This window comes from Alexandromys fortis, unplaced genomic scaffold, assembly GCF_014885135.2.
Source record: "Alexandromys fortis isolate MF-2015 unplaced genomic scaffold, M_Fortis_MF-2015_v1.1 scaffold_363, whole genome shotgun sequence".
Lineage (NCBI taxonomy): Eukaryota > Metazoa > Chordata > Mammalia > Rodentia > Cricetidae > Alexandromys > Alexandromys fortis.
Window position 1 is genome coordinate 84,836 of NW_026068233.1, and position 11,998 is coordinate 96,833.

Genomic DNA, 11,998 nt, shown 5'->3' on the forward strand with positions numbered 1-11,998 from the left:
GTTACACCTTACAGTTTCGAGTTCTTAGGCCAGAAAGCACTTATATTTTCTAAGTGATTCATTATGGTCTTCAGCTCATCACTTCCTCTGCTTCCACTGGCATTTCCAGACCACCTGATGGGAGACATACTTGCTCTGGCTTCAATTAACATGCTGTCAAGCATCCCTCTCCACAATTAGAACGGCAACACAAAACTTATGAGTTTCTTCATACAAGCAGCAATACGCACTCAAAAAGGGAAAGAGCAGACACTGATTTTTATTAAACATTCTTTTCCCTCTTTTTTCCATTGCCAAGTTCATATTAAAAACTTTAAAAATATTAACATGGAGAGCTCACCCACTTAGAAAACAACTCTGAATTTAGACCACTCCATCAAGTAAAATTACAGTACCATTCTTCTTTCAAACTTCCATCCACTGAGGAATAAGAAAAAAACGACAGCTTGGTGTAACAAGAATGCTTTCTAAACCATCAAGATCCAAAATTCAGTCAACGTCAAGACATTTGGGGAGGTATGAATCGTTGAAAGCTCAGTGGGGGATGGTGGAAAGCTATTTCTCACTAACTGATGGGTTGCATAGACTGCTTAAAATTCTCCCAAACCCAGGAGAATAAAATAGGCATTCCAATCAAGATGTCTTAGTTTCTCATTTCCTAGCATGAGTATCAAAATAACTCATCAACAAAAGAAAAAAAAATCTTTAAAAAAATAATCAGTTCCCAAAATAATGGAAACGCATATATTTAGATTCCAACCATACTAGGATAGATAGGACCCCTCCAATTGCCTTTTTCTAGAAACAAGGTGTGAGAGGTAATGAGGAATTAGGTTGCAAAGGCTTCAGGAAACCCAGCAGTGATGTTACCATGATTTTGTTTCAATACTCAAATCTACTGCTGTTTGCAATTGGAGATTTCGATTTTTCTATCACTGCCGGTGAAACTAACAATATAGAAATATGTGGGATACACTAAACCAAAACACTAAAATCATTTACAAGGAAAGGATACTGAGAGTCTTAGATACAAAAACCACAATGATTCATGAATGAGAAAAGTAGGCTACTATTTAGGTATTTTCTAAACCCAAAAGGCTTAACTGAATACTTCAGAAGACCACACTGGCTTTAGGTTAATGATTCAGAGTTTAGCCAACAACACAGGTATGATTTAAAAAGCCCTAACAACAATCCACAGGTATTTATTTCTGCCAACATAAGAGTCAAGCAAAATTTTAGGAATGAGATTTACAGAAGTTGAGGCTCCAAGCCTGCTTACCACTGTCACTTCTTCTTGACAGTTTAGATCAAAAGAAAAAAGCCATGTTTACAAGGCTGACTTTAGATATACAAATACTACTTCTCGACCTTTGAAGGTCTGAAGGTGGGAGAGACACACACAGTTTAGAAGCCTTATTTATACAGAAACAGGACAATATGCATGCTAGCTTGAAGGTATATCTGCTAACCCAAAAATAATGCAGCAGTTCATGCAGAGCCCATGAGGAGGTTCAGGACCTATGCACAGATCTAAAAGCAGATACTGTAGATATCTGTAGACAATACCAGGAGGAACTAATATAGGAAAAGTCCATAAACTAACCAAATTCAGTGCTGATCTACAGTAGGACCAGACAGACTACAACATGGTCACTCTTTTAGACTCTAGTAAGCACTTTCTAGCTCACTACTGACAGTTCTAAGAAATTAACTACAGCAATGGCAAGAAGAACTGCTGTAACAGCAAATACAACAGCCTTTGTGGTAAGGGAGTGCATGTGATTAGAAACACGTGACATTAGTGAGAGTAATTAAAAGAACATTTTCCCAAATCAGTTATGGTCAATCCCACAAATACAGAAGTACTCTAAAATGGCACATTCCCTTTTGGGAAGGTCAGGATGGAAAACAAAATCTAAACGAATACCAAACCTAAACTTAGTAATCATGAAGACACATATTTCTTGCACAACACAGGAAATACCAAGAAAGAAAATGTCACTTTAAAAGTTGCATACCAAGAAATATCACTGGCTTACAGATCAGCTAGGAGTTCCTTGTTTTGCACAGCATTGGCAGGCACTCCAGGGCTGTTAAACATGCAGATTACGAACCACGAAGTCACCCTAAGATATATTCCTCCCATACATTCTTCTCTACTGGGCCATTACCTCAATAGTAACTGCCGCAGTGTTTTCCTAGGCTGTTCTTGGCAAGCAGCACCCGTACAACTTCTGTTTCCCTACGACTTTCAGCAAAAAGAATCTGACCTCTCCATAAAGACTACTTGGCATGACAGAAGCTTCACTAATTAAAAAAGAAAAAAAAAGACAAAAGTTATTTTCATAGCACCATCTTTTCCATAGCAAAAAAAAAAAAAAAACTACACACACATTTACATGCGTGTGCATACATATTTTTTTTCATGCAGTGAACCAAAGAATAGCAATGATCTGTGGCTAGGTAGCATTTTCAGTTAGAGAGCCTGACTTAGAATTTTTTTCTAGCCATTATCTCTTCAAAGATCTCCTTCATCAAAAATATTCCCTAATATCTGGAATAATCAAGCCCCATAACAGGATTCCTGATCCACTTTTTAAAAACAGGACTCTGTCTAGAATCAAAAACCACTGAAAAGAAACAATTGAAACACAACTGTGTCTGTTGGCTAGGTTTTCTCACTCATCACACCAGTGCTCTGAATTCACACTCATCTCTGAAGTCATACAGGCTGCAAACACAAGTGTGCAGTTGTTTTCCGTTTGATAGACAGATAAAAAGCAAGAATTACATTCATAATGTATCTTAAAATGCAAATTCTTCAGAATCCCAAATCACAATTTCATTGTCTTTAGTATCATTAACTGCATGGCTTCTCCCAATACCACACATGGTCTAGTCTCCGATAGACAGGACATGCAAGCACACCCTTCTTCCCTCAGAGACCCAAACTTTCCCAAAGCCCAACCTGAAAAGGCCCAACTCTGTAGGGCAGAAGCCGGCCTTGCTCTGTAAGCGTCTTCCTCAATCGTCCATCTGCACTGAAAGCACAAAAAGGGCCAAAGGGAGTTTTCATGATAGTGCTAGAGAGTTGGCTCACTGGCTACATCTGTCCACACTAGAAACAACAGGGCTACTACTCAATCACAACATAAAGTGTGTTGCAGTGTGTCAATGTCAATACATGCCTCTTCGTGTTTTCAAGGCCAACTACGCTCTCTAGTAGAATGTGGGGATGTGAAATGGTAGAGGGGGGAGGAAAAAGGTAACATGATTTTTAATCTCTCTCTCTCTCACACACAACACACACACACTCACATACACTCATACACTTTAAAGGTCTCAATACTTCAAGTGGCCTGAGCCTACTTCACTCTTGGCCAAAAGCCTACCATCCCACCCACCCTGCACACACTCCCACCCTCCAACCCCCACCCTCAGTCATTGCTATGTACCTCATACACACAGCAAAACCCCTTCCCCTTCCCGATTATATAAAAAAACTAAACAGATAACTTACTTTCTTTAAATTATTTTTAAGTCTCTTAAAGATCTGACGTTTAAATACTCCCTCTTCTGATATGTTAAACAAACTGCTTGATCACCCCCACGATTCAGTTCCAGCAAGAAGAGGGGAAGAGTACTTCAATCAACCCCATAAGGATGAGGAGAGGCCAAGAACAGTGTTCTTAATCCTTCACAGCTTCAACACAATCTTACCTCTGATACCAGTACAGACTATAAGATAGATGTATGAGGCAGATGTAATAACTGAGGCCTCCACCACCCTCCCACCTGTCTCAATATCAATTTATTCCTTAGTCCAATGGTGACATATTTCATAAGGGATGTAATTTTCGTAGTCCAGTATCAGTAGTCAAAACAAAAACAAACCAAAAATCCCCCAAAAACAAAGTGTTTTTGTTTTTTAAGTTTTCGCCTCATTTTTTTTTTTTCATTTGGGAAGAGGTGGAAGTGGTGGAGGTGGTTCTGATGGTAGGGGTGGTGGTCGAGGTTTGTCTGTATTGCCAGATCTGGAGATTCCACCAGCTCGTGGATTCATATATTCACCGTAAGAATGAACAAATTCAAATGCAGGGGGCTGAGTGGGCTGAACACCCTGGGCACTGAGCAGGGAGTGGAGCATATTCACAGTATCTTGATAATCTATTGACTGAGTTGTGTTGTGACCATTAGCCCCAGGAGGGCCTTTATCCAGTTTCATATGAGGAACTCGAGTTTTACAGCTAGGCTGTGAAAAGGGCAGGCCACTTGTGTCTGAGCTATGCCCAGGCAACTGGGTCATTGTAGGAAGAGGAGGGAAGGGGAAATTCAAGGAAGAGGATTTAGTACTCTTGGCAATCTTGGCTGGATGATCAAACACTGCTGCCCCAGTCTCTTCCGGGGGACCCCTCTTACGAGTAGAGCTCGAAGAAGACAAAGTACTAGACAAACTATATGGTTTGTGTGCTAAGGTGCTGGACTGGCTGCTGTGTTTTGGGTCACCTGGCCGTTTGTTCACAGCACCGACAGGCAGCTGTAAGTGAGAGTGCTTGTGTGAATGGTGATTATGATGGTGATGGTGGTTGGACGGATGAGGCTTGTGCTTTTCTTTGTGCTCCCGGCTCTTGGAGATGCTGTCCTCTGCAGAATTGTGCTTCTCAGCTGCAGAGTGGACTTTAATGCGCATTTTCATCTCCTCTGGTTTTGAGGAGGATGCTTTATCTCCACTGGCCACCGGGAGTCTCATTTTCAGAGCTGACTTGTCAGCCTTTTCCAAAAAAGGTCGTTCAGGATTTTCTGAGCCCTCAATGGGCATCTTCAGAATGACTGAAGAATGGCTGTCATGGTGGGACAGGAGATTCTGAGCGGCATATGCATACTGTGACTTCACATTGGCCTCCATATTCTCCAGCTGCCTCTTCTGAGCAGCCAGCTCCTCAGCGTGCTTTGCACGGTACTCTTTAAGTGAAACTTTAGCTGATGGCACGCTCTTACTAATCTGCTTCTGGGAAACAAATGCATTCGAACTATCATGTTGCAAGGAATGATCAACTCCAATAAGTGCTAAATTCTCACTAGTCCGATGACCCTGAGAAGATTCTAGTTTAAAAGGAGGTTGGGAAGACAGCCATCGCTCGCCTTGCAACATATCCACATTAGTTAGACTGCTTGATGACTCTTCAGAGACAGGAAGGGAAGGCACTGCACTTGTAGTAGAAGTAGTTGACATGCTCATTAATCCTGCAATAGTCGTGTCTGAAGAGGTCTGAGAAATCATATTGAGGATTGTCTGCTCTGATGTGTTTTCATCTGCTCCTCGGTCATCTGGTTTAGTTTTCATGGCAGCCTGGTATGCCCTCCAATTTCTAATGAGTTTCAGCCTGCTTGGAGTTTTCTCCAGAATCTGTAGAAATTCATGTGTCAATTCATCTAAAAGTTCCAATGTCACAGTGGCGTCAACATACTCCCACCAGTGCTTCCCGTCAGTTGAGACTGGGATCTCCCAGTTGGACCACTTGCAAGCCAGATGGATGCAGACACAGGCCACCACAGGAGGTGTGTACTGCAGGCTAAATGTGGTCAAATGCAGGCTGTTGGTTGCCATGAAGTAAGATGTCTGTGCTAAGTCCTTGCTTGTGAGGGTCTGCAAAATTATGCTCTCTATAATCACCAGATCTTGAACTTGTTGTAGGTATGCCTCGCTCCTCGTGTCAGGAAGTGACTCCTGTGGATGGAGGTAAGTATGTGCTACCTTGATGACATGTTCCAGTTTTTTTTGGCTGTTCTTCCACTTTTGCTGCTAGAAACAAGGCTGCTGGAGCCATAGAATAGCGATGAAACTGTGTAAAAGATTGAGTCATATAGAACCGGTGCATGTATACTATAGCAGTGTTGATAGTCAGTTGTGAGACGTTAAGACGTTGTCCCATGTCCTGGAGTAGATTGGCCGCCTGCTGGCGATAAGATAGTTCTTTATCTGAGTCCACGCCGAAACGACGCGACGGGCTATTTTCCAGCTGTTCTGGAGTAAAATACCACCGTTTGTTGTTGTTCTTCCTCTCTCCCTCCATAGTGCTTCAACCAAAAGGCAGCGGCGGGGGCTGCAAGCACTTCCCAGCGTCACCTAAGCGGCGACACACATCCGCTGTGCCGAGACAACTGCCTTGATTAACTTTTTGAAAAAAAAGTTCTAACCCTTTCAGACTTGAGTGAGCATAGTGAACCTGCTCTAACCCCAGCTGTCAGGTAGCAGAGACAGCTCCTTCAAGAATTCAACACCAGTCTCAGCTACATTGTGAGTTCCGAGCCTGCTGGGCTTCCAGAAACATTGTCCTACGCCTGCCTCCTGCAACTTCCAGTCTTTTCTTATCCTCCAAGGAAATTTTTTTTTTATTTAGGTGAATAGTACTCACATCTGCTATACATATAAATGTATATTTAGATGGTACATATATATATATATATATATATATATATAATCTGAAAATAGGTGAGAGGCATGAACTCTTTGCAATTGAGAAACACCTAGACTTTACTCATCAGTTTCCAATTTTTCTTCTCATTGTAGGGATGAAAATGAAACCTATAAACAATTTAAACCATCAGAAATTATCTCATACTTGCCAATCACCCTTGACCACGCCTCCCCCATTCGGATGTACACATGCTAATTTTTTAAGTTAATCATCTTTTACTCATCGTCTNATCAACACTATACAGAAATTACACATCTGGAGCTGGGAGACGGAGGCAGCTCAGTGGGTAAAGTGCCTGCCTTGCAAGCATAAGGAGTTTAGATGCCCAGCACCCATGTAAAAACCCAGTGCAGTGGCATGTACCTATGACTCCAAAGTACGGTGGGTAGAGGGAGACAGGCAGGCAGACACAGGCTGACCCCTAGAGTTCAGGCCAGCCAGTCTAGCTCAAATAGTGAGCTCCAGGTTCAGTAAGAAAGACCATGTCTCAAAAATAATAGGGAGCAATAAAGGAAAACACAAAAACCACCTCTGGCTTCCATATGTATGCTCACAGGCATGTACAACTACATGTGAATACATATATGCAAACAAACCAAATAAAGCCAGTGCCACTGAACAAGTAACTATGCAAAAGGCAATTTACACAATTTGCACAGGGACCCAAAGCAAAGTTCCCTACAGACTAACATCTTAGCTAGTATCCACGCTACCAAGTCACAATGACTGTTGAGAAAAGGGAAATCGCAAACCTCGTGCACATATACAATTCTGGCATATTCACTGGCAAAGTTAAAGGAAAGAATAAGTTTGTCAGCAATAATTCTTACCCTCCAATTTCTAATGCGTTTCAGCCTGCTTGGAGTTTTCTCCAGAATCTGTAGAAATTCATGTGTCAATTCTACAAATGAAACATTCAAGAAATGCTCAGAGACAAGAAGGCAATGAAACATGAATAACCTCAACTAACTTACTGTTTTCATGTGAATCAAGTCACATTTGGCCAGACATGTGACAAATCAAGAAGTGCGTTTCAGGTCCCTTACACTAAAACTTACCATCTAAAAGTTCCAACGTCACAGTGGCGTCAACATACTCCCACCAGTGCTTCCCGTCAGTTGAGACTGGGATCTCCCAGTTGGACCACTTGCAAGCCAGATGGATGCAGACACAGGCCACCACAGGAGGTGTGTACTGCAGGCTAAATGTGGTCAAATGCAGGCTGACATCAAAGGGAAGGAAACAGAGAGTGTCATGAGCCCTCAATTCTCAACCCTAAACTAAAACTCTCCATTATTAAAAAGCAAAAAAATAAAAACCAAAAAAAACAAAAAACCACAGGAGAGCGAGAAGGGCAAGAAATCTCCTATGCTCTGATTTAGCACTCAACTTCTTTCTTTAAAACATTTCATTTCAATTATGTGTACGTGTCTGTTAGGGACAGAAGTACATGCACATGAGAGAAGGTGTCCAGGGAGGCCGGAGGTCTCAACCTCCCAGTGCTGGAATTAATTACAGGTCATGGTGTAGGTACCTCCCCACAATGGATGGTGGGATTGGAACTCGAGTCCTCTGGAAGGCTGTATGTGCTGCTCTGAACCTCTGACTCTTCTCTCTAGCCCCTCAAAATGACTATTAAAATATTGCTCGGGTTAACAACATTCCTAAATTTCCTATTACCACACAATCTATACAATGATTAGTAAACAAAAAAATGAAAACAAAAATAAAAGAAGAAAAAGAACTAGGTAACTTTGGTGATGCACGCCTTTAATCCCAGCAATCAGGAGGCATAGGCTAGCAGATCTCGGTGAGTTTGAAGCCAGCCAGATGTACAAGCACACTTCAAGACCAGAGTTACTGTCTGTGATCCAGTCACAAACCAAAAAAACAAAAACAAAAACCCAAAAAAAAACCAAAAACAAACAAAAAAAAATGCAAAAAGCCAAAGCCAGCACAGTAGCAGATGCCTATAACCCCAACACATGGAATGTCAAAGTTCAAGGCTAGCCTGGGCCATGAGACCCTGTCTCAAAAAAATCAAAAGAAAAAAATACAATAAAGAACAGTTACTCGAGTATAAATACACCTGATAGTTTTCCCCCAAAAGATGTCATCTGGTTTTTAGGCAGGGACTCATTCTTTGGCTGCCCTGAAATTCACAGCGGCCCTATCTCCCAAAAGCTGAGGAGCACAGGCTGAGCTACCATAATACCTGACTCTTACCTCATGAATTTTTCATTTCTCCTCCCTCTGTTTGCATGTGTGCCTGTCTGTCTATGTTAATAAGATAGGGTCTTACATCACACAGAATGGCCATGAACTTGCTATAGTTCAGAGGATGACCATCAACTACTGATTCTCCTGCCTCTGGTCCCTGAGCGCTGGGATCACAGATGTGAGCCACCATACTCAATGTATACAGGGCTGGGAATTAAACTCAGGAACTGGTGCATGCTTGGAAAGTACTCTAAGAACTGCGTTACACCCATAGCACTCTTTGCCTGCTTACTAAAATTAAAACTCTTACACTTGATGACTGATGACAGTTTCTCTGAACAAACAATATGGGAAATCAGACACAAGAACAAGCAAGTCACTTAGCAGAACAACTTATATACTGATAACTATTTTTTAAAGAAAAATATATTGCAAATCCTTATATACTAAATGTCCATTGCTTGGGCAGAAGAAAATCAATAACCCCTAAAATTGCATCAATTTTCAGAATTATATCTTGGATATCTTATAGCAAAGTTAATACATATAATTGGGAAGGCTAAATAATTACAAAACCCTAGCAAATTAAAAGGTATAACGTAAATGCAAGGTACAAAGAGTCTGCAGGAAAATCCACACTCTCCAGGGCACTGTCTACATATAATACATTATATCAAAGATTATTTCCATGGTCTTTTGGCTCTAGTTTACTAAGTGACCCTATATATCCCTCAAAAGGTAACAAATCCAGCCCAACCAAATTCCAAACCCAAAAACAGAAGAAAAAAAATAAAAATATAAACCTGTTGGTTGCCATGAAGTAAGATGTCTGTGCTAAGTCCTTGCTTGCTAACAAAAACAAAAGAGAAAGAAGTTATTAGTTCCATTCTTCTGGACAAACACTTAGTATTTATTATCTATATGGCACTACGAACGTTATAAACTGGGCAGAGACAATGCCTGGGTACGTGGTGTTTACATTCTACCCAAGGAAGCAGACCAAAGTTTATGAGAAGGTGAAATAGGGTGCTTCAATTTGACCTAGAGTCTTTTTCAGGCAAAGTACAGGTTCTACTACTGATTTCCAAGCATTTTGATTTTTTTTTCAAGACGGGGTTTCTCTGTGTACATCAGGCTGTCCTCCTGCCTCTAAAGGCAGGTACCACCACTACCCAGCTACTTCAATATTTTTAAAATATGCAGAACTGACAAAACTTGGGCAGGTAAAATGTGGTAAAGTACTTGCACCAGTCTGACAACATGAGTTCAAGCCACATGATGGAAGAGAACTGACTCCCAAAAGTTATCTTCTGGCTTTCTCCACACAGGCCAAGTGGCACACGAATAACACCCCCACCTTCCGACACATAAAAACAAACTTAAATTTTAATGTATAGAACTTGGGGAAAGTGGGAATTTTCTAGAAATTCAATTTTCATGAGATACTATTAATATGAAAATAAGGCTAATTATCAGCTCAGCATATAAAACTCCATAAGACATCATCTACATGCACTATAATATCCAGACCTTTTATCTCAGAATAAAACCCAGGTAAATGCTCTACCAACTTAGTTCTATGCCCAGCCTCACATTTCCTTTGTTTGCTATTTGTGTTATTGATTAGATCTCACTATATAGCCCAGGCTAGCCTAGAATTTGCAATAATCTTCTTGCCTCAGCCTCCCAAGTACTGTGAATGCAGGTGTGTCACAGTTGGCACCCCAGGTATTATTGATACTATTTAAATAAAAGGAACCTTTAAGGATTAGGGATATAACTCAATGGCAGAGCACTTGCCTAACATATACAAGGCCCTACATTTAAACAGTATAGCAAAAACAAAACAACAAAAACCCAACCAACACTGGGTATGGAGGTGCACACCTTTAATTCTAGCACTTAGGACGCAGAACTCTTGAATTCTACTTAATAAGTTCCAGTCCAGCCGGAACTACATAGTAAGACTATGTCTCAAAAATGAAAAAAAATATTAAATTAACTAATTAGTTAAATTAATCATCTAAGAACTAGTTTTTAACTCGAGACTGAAGAGATGGTTCAGTGATTAAGAGCACTGGCCTTTCTTCCAGAGAACCAGGGTCTGATTCCCAGCACCTTCATGGTGGTTCACAACCATCTACATATCTGATCTGATGCCCTCTTCTGGCCTACGAAAGTACTAGCCACACATGTCCTACAAAGTCATAAACTCAAGCAAAATACCCAAACACATAAAAACAAACAAATAATAAGTAAGTATATCATACCCAATGGTTAATCAGTAATAAAAATAAGTTCAAATGAATTCTCTATCATTGGAGTTTCCTTTAATTAGACATGAACTAAAATAAGATTATCCAGTTTAAAAATAAACAGGGGGGGATGGGGTAGGGCAGGGCACTGGAATCCCACAGCACGTGTGAAAGTCAGAAGACAACTTTTACAAGGCAGTCCTTTCCTCCCACTGTGGGATCCAGGGCTCAAACTCAGGTCATCGGGCTGGTGAGGAAAGTGATTTTACCTACTGAGTCATCTTGCTGGCCCAAGATCACCAACTTTCAAGATCTTCTGAAAAATACTTTAGATACATGTGACTTGGTGACTTTTCCAGACCTACCCTTACACTGGCAAATACCCTCAACCAAACAGATGTTATCACTTAGTTTCTTTTCCTGTTGCTCTATAAAATACCCTACCATTCTGTGGTTTTCTGCTCACAGTAGGGTGAGTGCATCACAGTGCACCGTACACCACAGTCAGGGCTGCAGAGCCTAGGCAGCTGGTCACAGGCATCCAGTCAGAAATAAGGTGATGATGTAGCTGCTACTCAGCTCTTTCCTCCACTATGGGGAAGGCCTTCTTGTCTCAATGAACATAATCAAGACAGAGGTCTGGCTCCCAAGTAATCCTGTCAAAATCACAAGTTATGCAAACCTTACATTCTCATTAAATTAAGACCGTCGAAAAAAATCACTTTTTCCAATAGGTCAGAACCAAGTGTCTGATACCAGCCAAACAGGCCACTTAGTATAGGCAAAGCAGCTGTGCTGTGCTATGCTTTAGTCCAGAGCCAAGCATAGATCCCAAATAACTAAACAATTCAAGACAATTAGGGTTACTTACCCCGCACAAGCTGGGTGCACTTTACCACATGTGTATGTGGGTGATCAATTGTTAGTTCAAACCCTTTAAAAGAACATACACATACATTTTATAGTTCTTTTGTCTGAATCTTAACAGCTTGTTCATTTTTCTCTTCCAAAAGTACTGTGCAAGAACTAAATCACAAAAAA

At 40.9% G+C, this 11,998-nt stretch overlaps 1 protein-coding gene across 5 annotated transcripts in view; it reads right to left on the bottom strand.

Moving 5' to 3' along the window:
* Positions 1-3,449: 3,449 nt before the first annotated feature.
* Ccnt1 (cyclin T1) overlaps positions 3,450-11,998 on the bottom strand; it is a 22,340-nt gene continuing 13,791 nt past the window's right edge. The window contains exons 5-8 of one of the 5 annotated variants that reach the window (XM_050130875.1): positions 11,829-11,891; positions 9,506-9,551; positions 7,541-7,704; positions 6,875-7,383 (exon numbers count right to left, since the gene is read on the bottom strand). In XM_050130875.1, the coding sequence (XP_049986832.1) occupies positions 7,109-7,383; positions 7,541-7,704; positions 9,506-9,551; positions 11,829-11,891 (548 nt within the window). In that variant the 3' untranslated portion in view covers positions 6,875-7,108. Of the gene's footprint in view, positions 5,759-6,874; positions 7,384-7,540; positions 7,705-9,505; positions 9,552-11,828; positions 11,892-11,998 lie in introns of those variants that run through there. The other 4 variants (XM_050130872.1, XM_050130876.1, XM_050130874.1 and 1 more) reach the window with 4 other exon arrangements.